At 34.9% G+C, this 20768-nt stretch overlaps 1 protein-coding gene across 4 annotated transcripts; it reads left to right on the top strand.

The window, feature by feature from the left end:
* The first annotated feature begins 1016 nt into the window (after positions 1-1016).
* On the top strand, positions 1017-20320 carry IAR1 (ZIP metal ion transporter family). 4 transcript variants are annotated; one of them, XM_082893748.1, is made up of 11 exons: positions 1017-2280; positions 4141-4224; positions 4356-4405; positions 5934-5985; positions 12615-12737; positions 14689-14951; positions 15926-16075; positions 16298-16405; positions 19635-19736; positions 19843-19887; positions 19993-20320. In XM_082893748.1, the coding sequence occupies exons 1-11, from the start codon at positions 1932-1934 to the stop codon at positions 20146-20148; spliced, it is 1482 nt and encodes a 493-aa protein (XP_082749874.1). In that variant the 5' UTR covers positions 1017-1931; the 3' UTR covers positions 20149-20320. The 4 variants fall into 4 exon arrangements, with proteins under 4 accessions (XP_082749874.1, XP_082749876.1, XP_082749875.1 ...); XM_082893750.1 differs by having other exon boundaries at positions 1600-2280; positions 19635-19756; XM_082893749.1 differs by lacking the exon at positions 12615-12737 and having other exon boundaries at positions 1600-2280.
* The last annotated feature ends 448 nt before the right edge of the window (positions 20321-20768 follow it).

Below are 20768 nucleotides of genomic sequence, written 5' to 3'. Positions count from 1 at the left end.
AACAAGTTTTTATGACAGTTTTTAAAATTTTTGTAAATATAAATTAAAAACTGAAAATGAAATAGTTACCAAATAGGCCTCAGATGGTAAAAATATCGTAAAATTAACAAATAATTAAATAAGTTACCAACGTAAGAAATGACTTATCAAAAGATTCTTAGGCTATGTATGGTTTGATTTTTAGAATTTTTTTAAAAAAATAAAAAATTAATTTGGTTAAGAAATAAAAAATAAAAAATAATTATCATTTTTATATAATTTTTTTTTAATTAATTTTTTTTCAAATATTTTTTTTTTCCAAATATTTTTTTTCCAATTAATTTTTTTTTTCAAAGAATTTTTTTTCCAACTAATACTAACCGATGGGGCAATTGGTAATGCTACTTTAAACCTTAGGGAGGGGATTGTAATTTTTAAAATTTGAGGGATGCCAATGTAATTTACCCAGTGAAGAAAAAATTGGTATTTAAAAAAATTAAATTGCTGAGGAGGGAATCTGTAATGAGATTTTAAATCTTAGGGAGGGAGATGTAATTTCCAAAAGGTGAGGGGAGAAACTGTAATAAACATAAACCTCAGGGAGTGTCAGTGTAATTTACCCAAATAATTTTTAAAGACAAACTTAAATAATATCTTAATTAGGTAATCTGATACTCATTAGAATATAATAAAATAATTTTTAAAGACAACTTCAATAAAATCTTAATTAGGTAAGGCTTTTTACTGATATATAATAATTATAAACTTATGTATTTGTTTTATAATTATTTTAGAAACTAAATATGTTTAAATTAAATATTTTAGGGACATGATAAATTTAATTGATAGTTGAAGAATTAAGTAGATTTTACTTTGTATATTTTAGGATTTAGTAGACTTCATTGATAGTTTAAAAACTAAGGGGATACTTGACAAGTTAGAATTTTAGCCAAAAAAATAAAAAAATACTAAAAAAATAAAATAAAAAGCCATATTAAAAAGTCAAAATTTTCCTTCTATATATTCTCTAAAGTATGTTTGTTTGTTTTTTTTTCAATTTTTTTTTTATATATATAAAAAGTCAAACAATCATTTTTATACACTTTAATTTTTTTCACATCATATTTTAATTAATAAATTAAAAGTCACAAAATATCACTTTTCAAATTAAAACTAAATAGAAAATTTGATAATAATTAAAGAGTAGAAAGTGAAATTAACCCAATAAAAATTTTAGAAAAAAATATTTTGGAGAAATTACAAAAAAATCTCCAAGGTTTGACCATTGTGTCAAAACAAACCCAGAGTTTTTAATTTTATCAATTCAAATCTTAATCTTTTAATTTAAATTTTATCTAAATCATTTGTCTATTTTCATTAGTAAAATTGATGAAAACTTTGTATTTTAATTACTCCTATTAAACTCAACGAAAAATGACACTTTAGACATTTTATGTACGTTTATATTGAGTTTAATGATTAAAATATAATTTTTTTATTCCATTTAACTTAACAAAAATAAATTGACAATTTAAATTAAAAAAATTAAAACTTTAAAGTTTAAATTAATAAAATTAAAATTTAAAACTTATTTTGTTATAAATATGAAATCTTAATTTTATAATTTGCCCGAATGTTTTTGGCACTTATCACACTAGCACCAAGTAGAAGAGTGATAAGCTCCAACACACCACCACTCTAGTCCCCTTTCAGATTCTGAAAATTGGAGCACAAATTCTTATTTAAAAGGAGGAGCAACTTACCAAATATATATATAATATATGATATGAAATGGATATAGTGACCTTCGGAGTTATAATCGGCATAATCGTTCTCTTCTTCGGCGCTGTTTGCTTCATCACCATTGAAGGCACTTGCAAGCGCCGTCCTTCCTAGTCCCAATCCAAACAGCCCCTTCAAAAACTCATTTAAGTCTTCAATAACCCCCCAAAATGGCGATTCTCAGTACCCAGATCTGCTCAATGTTGGTTCTTGTGGTTTTGGGAATTGGGTTTTGCTCAAATCTGGGTTTTGGGCACGAGGGTCATAGTTCTGGATCCAGTGAATCTGCGGTCCGTGATGATCATGCTCATCACCACTGTGATCACGGACACGGTCACCATCACCATCATGATCATCATCCTGAGGAGAGGATGGTTGAATCGAAGAAGCTACTACCAGAGGAATTGGCTGAGGAGGAGGATCTGAAGCTGTACGGATTTGGGTCCCACCAGAGTCACCATCACCACCATGATCATCATCATCATCACGAGCATGGTGCTTCGGAGCTTTCTGGTGCCGGTAATTGTTGACATTTTCATTTCAACTATGTGTTTCTGTTGAAAAAAAGTGTTTTTGTTTTGTTTTGTTCTGTTTTGTTTTGGGTTGATTGAGAATTTTGCCTGCTGTCAATGCATTGATGTTAGGAGAATTTATTATATATGTATATACATCTATTGTAGGAAATTGCTTGATATATAGCATTCAGTAGCTTCCTGTTTTTTGGAACTATTTGATTTAGAAAAAGTTAATAGGACATCAAGCAATTATATGGCAAAAATGGGTGCATATTTTATTATTTTTTTTTTATATAGATTTGATTTATAGTTTAGTTGTGTGGGTCTTAACATTGGTGTATCCATATGGGGACTGGAAAATAGCCGAGAGAGACTTGATCTTCAAACACTAGAGGGTTCATATATACTAGACTGATTGGAAAACATTGGAAAATTATTTCTTTTAGTTTGACATGTTACTAAATAAGAACTAAATTGGGAATTATGTGGTTGATGGAGACAAGTGGCAATAACCTTTTAAGGTGTACAAGGGGTGTGGAAGAGATGCTTTCAAGAACTATGCTTTGATTTGGCATGCATTGGATGATGCACAATCTAAATGAGACCTTGGATAATGATGTTTAGTGTTAGGGTCTTGTTCTTACTTTTACATTTTATATGTTGTTGGTCCATTTTTTAGTTTAGGAGTATTTTGCTAGTTTTTAAATTTGCTGGACATGCATGGTAGGGGTTGCCTATGGGTCGTGGTATGTGTCAAGTTATCTATTTAGGGTTTTTATTTGTAGGCATTATTTGATTTTAGATAAGTTTTTGGAGTCAAAACTAAGTTTCCGTATTAGAAACTCTAGTGTTATTAAAGGTGATAGGTGCACTAAAGCGCCGAGGTTTCTTAGGGCCTAGGTGCAAGGTGCAAGGCGAGGCACGGGTTTCATCGAAATGAGGTTCACGTTGACAATAAAAAATAGATAATTTAATGTAAGAAAATAATTCAAGGTTCAACATGAGTAAAATGTAATATTGAATTTTTAAAACACAAATACCAACAAATACTAATATTTTATCATAGACAAACAATTCAAGGTTGCACATAAATACAATTATTTAACTCATAAATTATAAACATTTGAAAATGCCAACAAAATGGAAGTGTCTTATAAGATAAGAATGGAGAAGGAGGAGATTGAGGAGATGAAGAAGATGAATAACAATAACTGTTAGTTTGGTCAAAGAGAAAGCTCTATTGAACCAATGCCTTTGTATAGTTAGATCTCAAAAAGTGTTGGGTTATAATGTATGTTTAAGGGTTTAATCTCTTGTAGTAGCATGTAAACAAAAAAATAATGAGATTAAGTGAAATTAAAGGTAGTAATTGTAATAAACAAACATTTTCAAAGAAGCTCACAAGTTGTGCGCCTTGAGCTTAAGCCCAAAGTGCATGCTTCATGCGCCTTTATGGGGCCTATTTTACATTGCCTGGCTTGAGATGTTTTGAAGCGCACTGACTGCATCTTGATGAGCCTTGGGCCTAGGCGCACCTTTAATAACATTAACCCTATTCCTATTAATTTGGGATTGCTTATGTATACAAAAATTATGTAATTGCTTCTAATAGAGAACATTTTTGGAGAGGCTTTTTCTAGCAAAATATACTTGTTTGAAATCCTGTGATGCAATCCGACAATAAGAATTATGCTAAAGGGTTTTAGAAGTGGTTTCTAGAATTAGTTTCTGCCTTTCTTTTTACTCGTTTAATATTATATATATATATATATATATATTTTCTAAACATTAAAGCAATGACATGTTTGACCAGTTATGTTTTTATGAAATTTAATCAATTTCATTTTTTTGTTGCATTTTATAGGTCTTTGGATTTATGCGATGGGATGCTCACTGTTGGTGAGCATGGCTTCCCTAATTTGCTTGATAATTTTGCCTATAATATTTAGTAAGTTGTTTAGCTGTATACATTGACGTATTTTCTGGACTTCAGCAGTTGTTCTTGCTGAATTCATTCTTGTTTTCTATTGAAGATGCATGTCTCCATATACTAATTTTAACTTTTCTGGTTTGTTTCAGTACAAGGAAAACCATCAAAGGCAGTTGTGGACTCATTGGCTTTATTTGGGGTCTGATTCTTCCTGCCTTCTATTTTATTTTATTTATTTGTAATTTTTTATAAATTTTTTTTTCATGTTCTTTGAGTTGATGGCTCTGAATTGCTGTTTTCTTCTATGTTTTTGGCTGTTACATTTGTTGAGTACATGGATTTTTTGTTTTTCTATTTTGTTCAAGAAGCTATTTGAATTGCTTGATTTTTTTGTCACTTCAATAATTATGATGATGGTTTACTTTCTAATTTGTGACTACTACTTGGATTACTGAATGTGCTAATGCTTCAATTAGTTGTACTACCACGTAAGCTTTGGATATCCAGTATTCAATGTTGCAACAAAATTTGTCCATAGCTAATCTAGAAAAGGTTGGATGACTTCCACACTTTGATTGTTAGTTTTTAATTTCATCTATTTAAAATTTGTTGTTATTATAGTCTTGTTTCTGTTACTATTATTATTTTTTGTTTATTTTATTGGGGAGAATTGTAGGATGTTACTTTCACTGGATAAGATATTTAATATTTTCACAAGCTAAGTTTTTGGATTTGTGCTGTATGGTGTATATATTAGTGATGCAATATATAGAGGTGTCGCTATGTACTTGAGATGATCGTTTTGAGGCACTGCTTTTACTTGAATTACTGCACCCAACTGTTTCTGAAGTGGACCCTGCTTATATTGGCACATATTTGGGAAATATACATTAGAATTGGCTGATACTTGGATAAAGATGCAGGGTAGATGGTTGTCCTGACTGCAAGGAAGAACCCTATCTAGAATATGAACCTTGGAAGGAAGATACCTATCAAACTGATCACAAGAATACCAGTCACAGTGCCTAGTAGCCAAAGAAGAATCTCCCCTAGTGATTTGATAAAAGTAATATGAATCGCATTCCAATGGATATAACACCGTAGTTGCATCAAGCAACAATATCAGTGTCCTTATGATTTACATCTTTGTGTTTGTTTCAAGGAACCTTGTGGAAAGATTGAAATGCATTATTGATTAGTTCAGATGTTGGTATCCCAGTGGAGGTGGTTGCAAGTTGAGTTAGTTCCTAAAGAAGTGAATTTTGTTTTTGTTTTTATTGTTTTTGGCCTTTATATCCTTTCTCTTGGCACATTCGTAATCTATCTCGGAATTTTCATCTTTATTTGACCTTATACCTGTCAAATTCTTGAATTATTCCCCTTTCAATAAGAAAAAATAGAAAAAAGAAATCTAAACTTTCTTGGAAGGCTGACTTCTGTAGAATTATTGAATGTATGAGCTGATTTTAATTGCTGTTGGGATTGATGCCTTCTACTTGTCAAGAAAGTTTGGTTGGCGACAAGGGGGCAATGCAATGGCAATTCAAACACCCCCCCCCCCATCTCGATGTAATTTTTATTTAGTTACTAGTTGGTTGTTGAGCAAATGGAGGAGTAAAGATTGCATTGCCTTTCGTTGGATGAAATGACACATCTGTAGGATTTTGTTTCTTCAGTTTCTTTGTTATGAGGCTGCTTACCTCTATGATTTTTTTTGCTATTTGCAGGCTGGAGCCATGTTAGGTGATGCTTTTCTTCACCAATTGCCACATGCTTTTGGTACGCAATGGGTCTGATGTCATTCTTTGGTACTTTAATGATGCTTAGTTTTTTTATTATATATATATTATTTATGTTTTATGTGTAGTTCTGATTCTTGAATTTCTATCTATCGTCATTACCACTAAACAGCTTTGGCTGTTATTATATCAGAAGAAAATTTAAAAACATATGGTTACTATTGGGATAAGACTGATTTCATTGATGAAGGAACCATGCTTTCCTCCTTTTAGGAGTGGTGCTCTTGTTTTAACCCCTTGCCCAGTGTCAATTTCTGAGAGAGATGATTGACTTGGTGTTAGGGATGAACCTATTATACCTGGTGAGAATTTTAAGGCCATTAATCCTTGTTTTTCTGAGTCTGATGCTATGGCAGTATGTCATAAATTAAATGTTTGAGATGGTAAAATGTCTTATCATGGAAGCGAGGGGTTTAGCCTTCCAGGGGTAGGAATCTTAATGAAAATGTGAAATGGTTGATTGAGTTAAAGAGGAATGCATCTTCTCCTCTTCATGAGGTTGGGGGTGGGGTGTTCTGTTAAGTCAAGTACTAGACATAATGGGTTTGTCTTTGGTAAAGTGAAGTAGGTGAGAGGATGGATTACAAGGGGAATATATCAGAACGGGGGAGAAATAGCAGAATTAAGGGTAATTGTAGGAAGGGGATTAGGAATTGAGGAATTTGGTTTATGGAATTAATATGATGGTCCAGCAAGTGAGATCGTGGATATAAGTGGTTCTAAAATGAATATTATAAGTTGAAATGTGAGTGGACAACTATCCAAGAACAGAAGAAGTGTGGTAAAGGAGGTTTTGCTTAGGAATAACGTAGACATTGTAATTCTTCAAGAAACAAAAATAGAAAAATTCAGTGGGAAGTTGATTAAGAGCATTTTGGGGGTTACGTATAGGAATTGGGCTTCCTTACCTTCTTGTGGAAGATCTGCTTGGGGAGAGGTGTTGATAATTTGGGAAGAGAGTGATTAGTGAGTGTGAAGTAGTTGTTGGGGAGTTTTCAGTGGCCAGTCGGTTTAGGATACAGGAATAATGATAATAGTGAGTAGTGGGCAGGTTCAAAATTGGGAGGTGGGCAGTTAGACTTATTGACTTTTCTTTATGGGGTGCAAGTTGGAGGTAAGGAGGAGGATGTTTTGGTCTGGGAAGGGCCAGGTTTTTTCTTAGTTTCTTTGTTCTATCGGGATTTGTGTGGTGGTGTCGTGGGGGAGTTCCTTTGGTGTCGGATATGGGTCACAGGTGTTCCATCTAAGGTGGCTTTTTTTTGTGTGGACAGCGGCTTTCGATAGGATTCTAACTATTAATAATTTGGTATGTTTTGGTCATTTGGTGTTGTATGTGCTGTGGTGATGCGGAGTTAGTGAATCATCTGCTTGTTCAGTGTCTGGTGGCTTACCGTTTGTGGGCTTTTATTTTTACTACTTTTGGGGTGCAGTGGATGCAACCGAAGGGGGTATTAGAGGTCCTATGGAGTTGGGCGGGGGTTGGGTAAGGAAGAGGCGTCGGAAGGCCTTGGGCTATGGCTCCTTTGTGTTTAATGTGGTTGTTTTGGTTGGAACGGAATCGTCGTATTTTTCAGGAGGTTGCTTGGTTGGTGCCATGGTTAGAGAGGAGGTTTCTCCGAGTGTTGTGTGGTTGGGTGTCTGGGCGGGTGGATTTAGACTTGTTTACCTTTTTAGATTTCATAGATGATGTGATTGGTTGAGGTGTTTTGGGTCCAGTTCTTGTTTAGATTTTGTTGATGTGATTGTTTGTGGTGTCTCTTTTGTTTGGGAGTTCTGTCTTGTATTTTTTAGCATCTCCTTGATGCTTTAGTTTATCAATGAAGTTTTATTTATCAAAAAAAAAAAAGTGAGTGGTGGCTTGCGGGAGTTGTTTGGTTTGTTTGGGGGTTGATATCCAAATTGGTGTGTTGGTAGTGACTTTAATGTAATCAAAGTAGTTTCCAGAACGCTGAAGGGGGATGGACTCACTAGGAGCATGAAGGACTTTGATGCATTTATGAGAGAGTAGGAATAGGTCTATCCCCCATTGTCAAATGCTAGATTCACCTGTAGGCTAATTTTGTGTTTAATAGTCTGGATAGATTTTTGTATTCTTTAGGTTGGGAAGAGAGATTCCCTAGTGTCAGACAAGAGGTGCTTCTGAGAGCAATGTTTGATCATTATCCAGGGGTCTTAGAAAGCCGTCCTATCAATTGGGGTCCCACTCCTTTTAGGTTTGAGAATATGTTAAATTATCACTTGTTTAAGAAATGTTACCAGGAATGGTGGGAAAGTTGTAGACCTCACGGGGTGGGGGAGTTTCAAATTCATGAAGAAACTAAAGTTTATTAAATAGTACTTGAAAATTTGGAACAAAAGTTTTTGGAGACTTGAAAGAGACTACAAAATAAAATTTTGGTTAGGATCAATAAGTTGGACAGTCTTGAGATAAGTGGTGGTCTTTTTGAATCTCTTTTTGAAAGTGAGTTTGAGGAGGTGGTCTTTAGAGAAGAAATTTCTGTGGCTAAAAAATCTAAAGCTTAATGAAAATTATTTTGCAAGGTTGCAAATGGAGGTCAAATCATTAATCATGTTTTCCTTTTTATTCAAGATTGTATTCTTTTGAGGGAGGGGTGAGTAGGATGAGATTAGAATGGTTGGGATCGTCCCCTATTGGTTCGGAGAAGGTTACTTGGTTGAAAAGGCTTTTTGATGTTTGGAAATAGGAAGGTGGTTTTTAAAGTGTAAAAGGGATGGGTCCCTAGGGCTTAATGTTTTTTTTTTTATTTTATTTTTACGACCACTTTTTACGTTTGTTGGGATATTGTTAATTTTGATTTGTTGAAAGTTTTTAATGATTTTTTTGAGAAAGGAGTTATTGATGCTTGTGCAAATGCTCCATTTATATGTTTGATTCCGAATAAAGAGAATTCTTTAAGAATAGGTGATTTTCAACCTATTTGTTTATTTACTTATTTGTATAGAATTTTCGAAAGTTTTATCTATGTCATTGAGATTGGTTTTGGGGGACTTCATTTCTCTTCTCAAGGTGCCTTTGTTGAGGGGTGTTAAATATTAAATGTTGTAATGTATCAAATTTTATTGCTCGAATCCATTACGATATCCCTTTAATTAAGTCCAATAATGAGCAAGAATAAAATAAATGAAATAATCAAGGTTCTCTCTTTCGTATGAATACACAATGATGACAAGTCCAATACAATTAAATTATAACAGTGCCCTTAGGCTCACATCGAAAATAATGTGAATGAAATAGGAGGGAATAACCCTCTTTACAATGAATTGGCACTCCGCCTAAGGTAATAGGTTCTGTGGCTAACAATCACAAATCTTTTGAACTTCACACCTAAAAATAATCAACGACGTGAGATGAACATGAATGTCCAGTAGGAATCTCAATGATTCTAAACAATAACAATATATGGATAGCTATGATCATGAACACTACAAGTCATTATTATATATGTAATGTGACTTTTTATACCCAAACAAACATACATATCTTTTCTCAAAAGAAACATTCTTTATAATTTCTAGGAAAAAAAAAAGAACTCATTTTATTTATTTTTATTTTTTATCTTGGTAGTTTGCCATTTTCAATTCTAAACAATTTCCAAACCTAATCACATCTCTTGTACTCCCAATAATTTCATCATATTATTTATTTCCAAAACCAACCCACTATTTGTTCGTTGTATTTTTGTGATACTCACTTGCATCAAACAATACTCACATTGTTTCGAATTCAATATCCACTTCATAACACAACTCCAACTATAATATCGATATTTATTTTCATCAACAATTATCTCTACAGATATACACGCATTAGCAATAAAAATCTCATGATAAAATAAACAACTTGGGGTCTCATCAAGCCCTACATCACCACCGTTATGTCATCAAGCCCCATGTCTGCTTGCTTTACCGGTTGCTAGCTGGAATGAAGGCATTACATCTATATAGCACAACCTGCTTTACTGGGTGCTAACCAGAAGGAACACATTACCTCTATATAGCATATCAACCCGCTTTACCGGTTGCTAGCCAGAAGGATAGTGTTACCTCTATATAGCACAATCACATTTCACAACACATACATCTCAATTTCTTTCCATTCATTCTCATCTGATTAATTAATTACACAGTTAACCAACAACGCATAAGGTTTCAGTTCAACCTATTTCAATCAATTCTACAAGAAGCAATACCATCCTCCCCCGATGGCCAGAGACAACTTCTATGCAATAAAGGCTCAACTCTCACATTAAAACAAAATAATTCTCGTAGCAATTTCTTACTTGATTTCATCATTTCCAATCACCAATAGTTTCATCATAAATCAAATTGAAGACCATTACGTATTTCTCTTCCTCTTCCAATTTCATGATACAAGTTTCACAACTATTACTTAGAAAATCATTTATCTTTCCTTTGTCTATTTTTATTCCACTTTTCAATAATTTTGATTACATTATTCAATTTCTCGACAAGCTCGATATATTGCCACTACATGACAACCCCTCCATTTCAATTTCACAATAATGAATTTACAATAATCGACACGACTCAAATAGACATAGGATCCATCAATTTACCTCATTTTCGAAGTTGTTACGTAGACAACTAAGATTAGGACTTTCTACTTAAATCACCACAATTCATATTCTAATTGCATAATAGTTTCAATAATTATGTAATTACCAACTCTTCTCTATCATCATGAATATTCAATTAAAAATGAGGGCTTTATGTTCAGTCATCATAAACATGTATTATTATCTTCCAATTTCATAACCAACAATAAAACATTAGATTAACTCTTAAAATCCAAAACCCTAACTCAAAACCCACATGCATTTCGAAAATCTCTACACAACTATGTCTTAATGCAATAGGAAAATACCACATGTCTATCTATACCAAAGTATTGAAGAAAAGCAAAGAATCTCTACCTTTAGAAGAGAAGAGAAAAAACCCAAAATCGACCTTGACGGAATTTGATGCTCGTCATTGGTCCAAAGGACTAGTGCCAATATGTTGTTTGATTTTAATAGATCAAAGAAAATATGAGGGTTGGTGGGTTTGTGTAGAGAGAACGTCGAGAAAATAAGAAAATAAATTTGAAAGAGAGAGAGAGAGAAGTGAGTTCAAATCAGTGTTATTAAAAGCACGCCTAGGCGAGCGCCTAGGCCCAAGTCCCATCCAGTCCCAAGTCCCATCCAGGCCCAAGGTTGCGCCTTGTAGTGTTCTAGGCTAGGCGACTTTGATAAGGCACATCTAGGCCCAAGGTTTGCGCCTTGTAGTGTTCCAACCCAAGCAACTTCGAGAAGGCGCGTGATTGGTCTAAGGCACAATAAGGCCCAAGGTTTGCGTCTTGAGTTCTTTTTTTATTGTTGCTTTAATTGGTTTTGTTTAAAATTTGACCATTGGTTTAATGTGGTGCAGCTACAGAAGATTCCTACTCTTATTACAGATGCCAATACATTGGACATTCAATCCCAAATCAATGATAGAAGAAAAATTAGCCCTAATTTCTAATCTCCGAAGAACACTAAATGTTCAACATTTCATTTTGTTTATGTTGAACCCTAAACTATTTACTTATATTAAATTATATATATTTTTCCATACTAGGTGCGCCTCACTTCATTGAAGCCTGCGCCTTGCCTTGTGCCTTAAGCCTAGTCCGCAAGAGGCCTTGGTGCGCCTATTGCCTTTAATAACATAGGTTCAAATGAGGGAAAAATGGGTTTTGACTGAAAAATAGCTGCAAACGCAGATTTCGAGGTTGTCAAACGCGCTTGGCTGCACATGCAAAGCCTCCTTATGCACGTGCGAGATATCCCCACAGCACGTGCGGTTTCACACATCACAAAATCTCCTTCAATCCCCTTCTCTGCACATGCAACCCCCTACTCCGCACGTGCGGTCTCATACCCTACATGTGCGGCCTCATACCCTGCATGTGCGGTCCACCTGATCTAGCCCAAACCTCAAGGTGATTCCATGTCTCCATTTTCCGCCCTTACGCCCGAGACTCGAAAATTTTAACTTGCTACGCCACAGGACACCCAAAACTTTGGAAAAAAAAACAAATGAATCTGAAATGAGAGTTCAAGTCGGGTTAGAGACCCGGGACATCACAGTTGTTTTGGTAGCTACAAACATGGAGAGGGTTATTTTAAGGCTGATTTTGAAGAAGTATATGATCATGTGGAGTGTTTTCTTTTCTTTTTTTTTGGTCATGAAAAAGAAATGATTTGGTGAGAGATGGAGAAAGTGGATGTTCATGTGTAATTTTTTTAGTAATATTGAATAGTAAAGCATGTGATACTTTTTAACACTACTAGGGGTCTTAGGCATGATGATTCTTTATCTCTATTTTTATTTACTGTAGAGGGTTTTGGGGAGGTTGGTTGTTTGGTCTTAGGAGGTGGGTTTAATGGAGAAGTTTGTGATAGGTTGGTTTAGGATTTCAGTTTTTCGCCTACAATTTGCAGAAGATACTATATTTTTCTTTTTGTAGAATTTCACTGACAGTTTGTAGCATGTTTTAATCGTTTCTGGTCATAATATGTTGTTGTACAATTATGTTATATTTTGCAGGTGGTGAACACTCCCATTCACACGATCATGATGTGGATCATGCTCATTTTGGACGTGAGCATTCACATTCTCCTAAACATGCACATACCTTAAAAGATCTTTCTGTTGGTTTGTCCGTTTTGGGTAAGTTGAGAAACATGCAACGTGCATACACTATTTGTTAATCTCAGTCAGATGCTTTCTTGTTTTACAATATATATTTATGCATTGTGCACATGCAACAATGATCTGTTTTATATATTCCTGTAATTTTGCCTCTAATAATGTATAGAAAAAAAATTACTTTCTCGTCTCTCAAATTTGAAAATTAATAATTCTGAATAATAAATAATTATTAATGGTTATCAAAGTAATTAACAAATCATAAATGCACATTTATTGATAATCCAAATGTGTCACTGTATTACATTGGACCGCATGAATGGTTCAAAAGCCTTGAACACACTATTGATGGTTAAAAGAGTATCACCTTAAGAATATGAAAAGGCTGACAGAGTACATACACAGTGAAATTGAGAAAAAGTGGCCCTAGTTGATATATGGGACTCAAGAAAAGTGATGTTAAGCATGTGTTTATTTTATCATTAAGGGTAACCCCAATGGGTTGGGCTAGTAGTAAGGCCTTGGGTCTTGGCGGTGTGCTCCCTTCAAGGTTCAAGGATTGAAACCTTTTAGGTGTTAACAATTCTTTAGGGCCATCAGATTGGGGAAAAATCCTTGAATTAATCGTGGTGCACTTGTGGGAAACTCCTTGCCGAGGGACTGTGCACCCCTAGAGAGTAGTTGGACTTTGATTCGGACACCCTGTGCCAATCAAAAAAAAAAAAAAAAAATTCATTAAGGGTAGTTTAGTCATTGTTAGCCTTTAGGGTTTTACTTAGTTTTCTTATATACATTTCTCCTGTAATCTTTCACTAATTAATTCAATAATACCATGGTTTAGGTTAAGCCTAGTTTTCATGGTATCAGAGCCAGGTTTCGATCCTAGGACACATGTTAGCTTGTTGTTCAACTAAAATTATGGATCTTAATCAAATATGCAAAGTACGTTTCATCTAGCCAACCCCAAGTAGTTGGTGAAGATTTGTGTAGTTGAATTGATTTTATCAGTTTGTAAGTTTCTTTAACCTTAAGGTAGTAATATACTTAGAAGGTGGCTGTGCATAAACCACTTGTTGAAGTGGTTGTGCATGAACCACTTGATGTTAAGGTGATTGCTTGTAAGCATCTTCTCAACTACTCGTCACTAAAATGGCTGTATTTGGCACTTGTTTGTCATTGAATGATTGCATGTAAGCCACTTGTCACTTGCTTGTGATTAAGAGGCTGTGTAGCCACTTTTCACGTACTTGTCATTGAGCTTGTTGCCTGTAAGCCACTTTTAAACTAATTTCCAGTAGTAGCCTTCTCTATTTTTAGGTGCTTCACTATAATGTAACCCATAAGCTAGTTAGTTTATATCAATTGAATTTTAAAGTTTTCATATTTCGGGAACCTAACAATGATCGCCAAAGATAGTGTTTTTACTCTATTTTTCTCAATGGCTCAATCTAATAAATTTTCACATAAAAAATTAATCTCTCCGTCCCAAAATATTAGTCTTTTTCGGGGAATCTAACTTTTTTTGGTAGTACAATTATTATATTTCAAAATATTTTATTTTCCAAAACTACCCTTTGATAGTACAATTATTACACTTCAAAAATATTAATGTTAATGAATTTAAAAGAAGGGTAAAATAGGAAATTCATGTTATTTTAATTCTTGATTTTTGAAAAGGGATTAATATTTTGGGACAACGAAAAATGGAATAAAGACTAATATTTTGGGACGGAGGGAGTATCAAATAAGTGAATGAAGGTTATTCAAATTCAAGAGGGCATTGAGACAGCAATTTAATGAATTATTGCATTTCAATTTCAAAATAAGGCTTCATTAAGTGTAATATTTTTCATTCACTTTCCTAACGATTTATGTTTTTTAGTATTGTTTCTTAATATGATTTTCCTCAAGCACTTTGCAGATTGGATTTGCTACAACCTGAACTTTTATAGTGATATTTTTCTTGTCGCAGCTGGAATTGTACTCTTTCTTCTTGTAGAGAAAATTGTGAGGTATGTTGAAAAGAATTCTAAAGGAGCCAATGTGTGGAACCATACTCACCACCACCATCATCATAAGAACAGTAAAAAGTTAAAGGATGACAATGACGATGATGACAAGATTCAGCAGCAGTCTCTCAATGAAAAGAATGAATGTGTATCAGAAATTTCATCTCAAGGGAAGGTTTTAGATGGAGGGTCTGAAAAGCAAAATCAGCCTGAATCTCTTCGGAAGGTAAGATGAGTTACAATATTGTGATTTTTCCTGGCCGTTATGATCAACTTTGAACTAGGTTGGTTTCTGGGCGTTTCTTCATATGTGCACCTAGAATTATAGTCAAGCAGCAGCTGGGCTAGACTAGAATTGTTTTTTTTTTTTTTTTTTTAAAGAGTTGTATCTAGCCACAAATGTATACAAACACATGCGACATATATCAATCTCTGATCTGTATCTGTGACATGCAAAAGGGATTGTTTCTTCTTCATTCAGAATAATATTTGCACAGTTCCTAATATCCTTGCGATAGAATGTTCTAATAGCGTGAAATGAAATGTGGTTTTCTGCTTTTCTTATTTTTAATTTTAGTTTTCTGTTTGTTAAAGATCAAAAATAATGATTCAGACCTCGATAAGTTACAAAGTTTTGTGGCAAAAAAAGTTGAGAACATAACACATTGAAAAACAAATGTAAATATCTAGTTGGATTGTTGTGCTAGTGCACAACAATTTCATATCAAATATGTTTTGTTGACTGAAATGTTATAACATTTGATGAAGTATCTTATTTCATGGATACATAATCCATTATCCAATCTTACCTTTTGGTTTGAGGAACCTGAATGGGAACACGGTGTCACATGATTCGGATGTGTTGGGTAGTTCAAATCACGAGGGTGGTTCTATTTTGATCAGGATATAACAATGTATTAATATTATTAAAATGCAAACATTTTTCATTAGACTCATAGATTTATTACCCTTTCAAGTATTTGGGAATGGTTAGCATTCCTTATATTTGAACAAAACTTTATCATGTAAATTGGCAGGGCATTCAAGACGCCCACTAGCTTACTTGGTAAGAAAAGTGGTAATAATATCAAATGCTTGGATTCAAGATTCCAATAAAGCTAGGACTGTCTTCATTATTATTAAAATTATTACTGTGACTTGATTGTTATTGAAACTTACCTTTGATCCTCACTTTTGCAGAGAAAAACTGGCAGTGGTGCTGGAGAAGATAATATTTCAGATGCTCCAAATGGCTCCACTGACCATATAGAATCCGTGGTCGAAAAAGAACCTTCTCATTCTCCATCAAATCTTGTGTTTGGTTACCTTAACCTCTTCTCTGATGGTGTAGTATGTTTTTATTTTTATTTTTATTTTTAATTATTATTATTATTAAATTAAAATTTCAATGGTAATGTTGTTTCTTTATGATTGGTGTTACTGTCCGTGAAGATAGATTTAATGGACACAAACATGCAAGGGTTTTACAATTCTATAGGGAAAATTTTTACACTTTAATTGATATATTTTACTGAAAACTGAAGCATTCAAATGTAACGTGTAACATTTCAGCACAATTTTACTGATGGGATGGCTTTGGGAAGTGCTTTCCTTCTTTATGGATCAGTTGGTGGGTGGTCAAGAACTCTGTTTCTGCTTGCACATGAGCTTCCTCAAGAGGTTCGCTTTCTTCCTATTGTTCCTTCATTTTGAAAGGAGATTTTAATAAAGAGTAATGACTATATAATTTTATGTCATAATATTGATATCAATTTCATATTTTTTTGATCAACAATATCAATTTCATATAATAAGCTATTTTGGCAAGTTGATTCAAAAGATTCAGAAGGGATCTTCATGCGGTACAAGGTTGTATTTGCTTATTATAAGTGCATATATATTGGTTAATTTTGTGTTGTCACTTAATTGTTTTCCCTACTAAAATTCTTTTCACGGTTGACCGGGCTTTAGAAGGATGCAAGCATGCAAGGTGCCTTGTTTTGTTTCCTATAAGAAAATGTGAGCTGATGGTTTATTTTACTCCATAACTAACTGCATATATTCTACTAGGCTTGATACTTAACCCCTCTGCATTGCAGCATCTGCTAAAATTCTATACCACGGGTAAAAGTGCAAAATGAATTGGATCTATTAGATGAACGCCATTTCTAGTTCTTTTCTTATGGTAAATATAAATGACACTGTTTCTAGGGCTAATCGTGCCAGTAGTCCCTATATATTATCCCTTGTGTCATTTTGGTCATTGTAATTTCAGTTAACTCGATTTTGCCTCTTAATTTTAAATTGTATCAATTAAGTCCAATCGAAAACGGTCATTACAATTTTTGACGGAACCAATTTTCAGGGGCATAATGGTCAATTCAGCTGTTTATCTCTCTACCCTCCACAATTATTGTTTCTTTCTCCCCAACAACCCAGTGCAAACCATCACCACCTTCCATCATCAACGTCGGCTATTAGCAGTGGCTATCAACACCACCACCTTCGTTCATCACTGCTAGCAATCACCAGCATCCACCATCTTCCACCCTCCCAAACCACCACTTCTGCCACCCAAAACCTCTTCCACTCAACCCACTTCACTGTCATTGCCACCAACTACCATCAACCAGCCACAGTCAACCATTGCTAAAACGCCCTTTTTGCCATCCAAACCTTCCTCTACCAGCCCGAAACCCAACCCATCAACATCATCCAACTATCATCAGCAAGGAAAAAAAAAAAAAAAAATCATTTAGCAATCTCACCTTCCTCCACTGCCATCTCCATTAGCCATCAACAACCCTCCCAACCACTAGCAAACCCCCCCTTCACTACCCCATTACTGTGAAATACCTCATCTGCCAAATCACTCCCTCTCAACCACCAGCAAGGCCTCCTTTTTGCAAAACACCCCTTTTGTCAAATTAATTTTACCCTCCACCATAAATCAACAAAAAAGAAAAGAGTGAAGATAGATAGGATGGTGGGGGAAGAGAAGAGAGAGGAATGAGAGGCAAGAGATCGATTGAGATTGCCTTTGATATCGTCATTGAAGATCTTCGCCTCTGCCAGGAGAGATTGCCACCTCTTCGTTGCGGCGTGCTCCTCTTTTGTTGCATCCATCCTCAACCCCCTGTTCTCCATTGCTTGAAGCCCTTCTCCTTCCCTAATCCCACCAGCTGCCTCCTTTGTCTCTCTCTCTCTCTATATATATTATTATTAGTTTTGAATTAGTTAACTAAGTGTAATGGGTGCCTCTAAATGCACCCCATTATATCCCTAAATGAAATTACCAAAAAGCCCTAAACCTTACCACCATCTTCTACCTTGGCTAGTTGGCACCAGTAGCAGCTCCAACAGCCACATCACCCTCTCCAACTCTCACCTTACAGCCCCTCCCCAGCCTACTCTGGCGATCCCCCATCCCTTTTCTCTCACCCAGACTCCCCCCCCAACTATCCTCACCCAGATGTTGCTGGCGCTGTCGCCAGCCACACTCACCCTAGAACCCTCCCTCAGCTTTGCTCTCTTTCCCCTCATTTGAAATCGTAGCTCATGATTCAAACAACTAATGTCAATCAAATTGTGATGGTTGGGATGTATACCATTGAATAATTGGTGGTGGTTAGGATGCAAATCCTGGTTCAATGATTAGGGGAGATCGCAAGGGGCTGTAGTGGTTATGACGGGTGGTGGGGAGGGAAATTGAGAGGGGAGGTAGGGAAGGGATAAATCGTTGGATCTGGGAGGAGGGAGGAGGAGGAGATCGCGAGTGGGGAGTTGGGAGAAAGGAGATCACGATTGGGGAGGTGGGGTTTAGGGTTGCAATTTGACGGGGAAGGAAGGGGAGGTAGCGTCAGGCTGCAAGGAGGGAAGGGAAGGCAGCTGCGTGCTGCTGGAAGGGTGCTGTCAGAATAGATGGGGCGGTGGTGGTGGTGGCGCTGGAGATGGGATAAAGTTGGTGTTAATTGGGATGCTCAAAGAAAAAGAACAAAATTGAATTCAGAGATTAGGGTGCTTAGAGAAATGGGATGGCCAACAACAAATTTGGGGTGCATTTAGAGGCACCCAAGTGTAATTCACTAAGCTGGATGGGTTTTGGGTGAATAGACTATTTTACCCTTGAAACATGACGTGTGCCATTCACGGGCGACACAAAACTTGAAAGAAAGGAGAAATATCGAGTGAATTGAAATTACAGGACCAAAATGACACAAGGGATAAAGTATATAGACTAATGGTGTAATTTTTCCTTGTTTTTATGTGCACATGACAGGTGCAAAATGAACTGGACTTGGTACATTTTGTGTGGAGTTTGTGATCTTTACCTAGGACATTCATAGTGTGATTAGCATGATAATAGAGACCTCGTATTCGTCAACATGTTAACATAATTTATCTAAATAGCAAATATTTGATCTAAAATTTTGTTTACATATTTTTGTTGTGTGTCATTAAAGATTTGCCATGTTGCTGTAGTTATGCTTTGTCCTTATCAATGCCACATTAGAATTTAATCATATTTTGGGCAACACTTAGGCCTCGTTTGGGAACATGTTTTTTTAGTAACTTTTTAGCTTTTTGCCTAAAATATGATGTATAAAAAACTAGTATGTTTGGGATGATTTTCTAGTTTTTTACGAAAAATTGTGCAAAATGTAGAGATAAAATAGAATCTTTGACTTTTTGATATAGATTGTTGGCTTTTTGGTTTTTTATTTGGCTTTTTGGTATAGGTTGTTGGCTTTTTGATTTTTTAGTGACTTTTTGACTTTGAGGCTAAAAAGTAATGTTGCCAAACGAGGCCTAAATCTTATATTGTATTTCATCCTTCAATTTTTTTCTTTTTTAATTAAAAATGTAATTTCTTTTGGAGCTATATCTTTTATTAAACCCTCTTGTGCAGATAGGTGATTTTGGAATATTGGTAAGATCCGGTTTCAGTGTCTCGAAAGCTCTTTTTTTCAATTTCCTCTCAGCACTGGTGGCACTAGCAGGAACAGCATTGGTTAGTGTTGTCTCAGTATGGCAAGTTGAATCCTCCCCCCTTTTTTTTAGTTGTCCCAAAATAATTGAAGAATTAATAAACACGTTTTATGGTTATTGCCACACAGGCTTTAGTCATGGGCCAAGATCCAGGACAATCATCTTTGATTGAGGTAAAGAATCTTCAAGAAATGATCTGAGTAAGTTCAATTTGGTACTGACGGTATCATATGCATTAGTAGTAATCCAAACACGTTTTTTGTTGTTTTTGTTTTTAGGGATTCACAGCAGGCGGGTTTGTGTACATTGCAGTTGCCGGAGTGCTGGCAGAAATGAACAACGGCAGCAGCTCAGCAATAAAAAGTACAGCATTCCAGCTAACCTCACTGATATTTGGAATGGCAGTTGCACTTTGTATATCCCTTGTTGAATGAATTTAAAGCAGCTTCAAATCTGTGTGTTTAAATTTGTAGTTTCAAAGATCAATAATGTAATTTAAGTTGTCAATCACTATTGTCAGGATCGGTATCAATTTTTGTTATTTTTCTAAATTTTGTACTGTGTCATGTACTTTTAGTAATAGAAAGATAGAAGTTAAAATATTAATTTGCTCATGGCACCAACCTATGCCATACACTTAACTTTGGAGTAAACTTGGGCCCATATAAATAACGTACAACACATCTGTTTTTGACAAAAAGGATGGGTACAGAATATAGTTTTATGCCTCTATGGTTTCAGTCAAAATGTCTTTTTACGTTTTCTTATGTTTGATTGTGAGTTTAAAACTAATGTGCTTGGTGGTGGTGGTGAGATGGTGGTACTGTAGAAGCATTGGTAAGATTTTCTCTACAAAGCTTTTGTTTTTTTGTTTCTCAAGTTGAAAGTGTTTTCAGCTTAAATAAGCTCAATGGAAAATATTTTTCATGTTAAATAATGTTTTCCATCTAAAAAAGTTTAACCGAAAACGAAATGTTCACATTGAGTACATTGTTCTATATAGAAAGTTAGTATATTTTTTTTTCTGTTTGTATATTCATTACACATTTCTTCA

Source organism: Camellia sinensis, chromosome 11 (assembly GCF_055761805.1).
Source record: "Camellia sinensis isolate YWXY chromosome 11, ASM5576180v1, whole genome shotgun sequence".
Taxonomy (NCBI): Eukaryota; Viridiplantae; Streptophyta; class Magnoliopsida; order Ericales; family Theaceae; genus Camellia; species Camellia sinensis.
Note: the sequence above shows the minus strand (reverse complement) of the source record. Positions and strands in the feature narration are given on the sequence as shown.

Bases quoted from the DNA above. Each gene is read 5' to 3' on its own strand.
- IAR1 (XM_082893748.1), top strand. From the start codon at position 1,932: ATGGCGATTCTCAGTACCCAGATCTGCTCAATGTTGGTTCTTGTGGTT. The intron at 5,986-12,614 runs GTACGCAATGGG...TATATTTTGCAG, and splicing joins CCAATTGCCACATGCTTTTG to GTGGTGAACACTCCCATTCA. The intron at 19,737-19,842 runs GTTAGTGTTGTC...ATTGCCACACAG, and splicing joins CACTAGCAGGAACAGCATTG to GCTTTAGTCATGGGCCAAGA.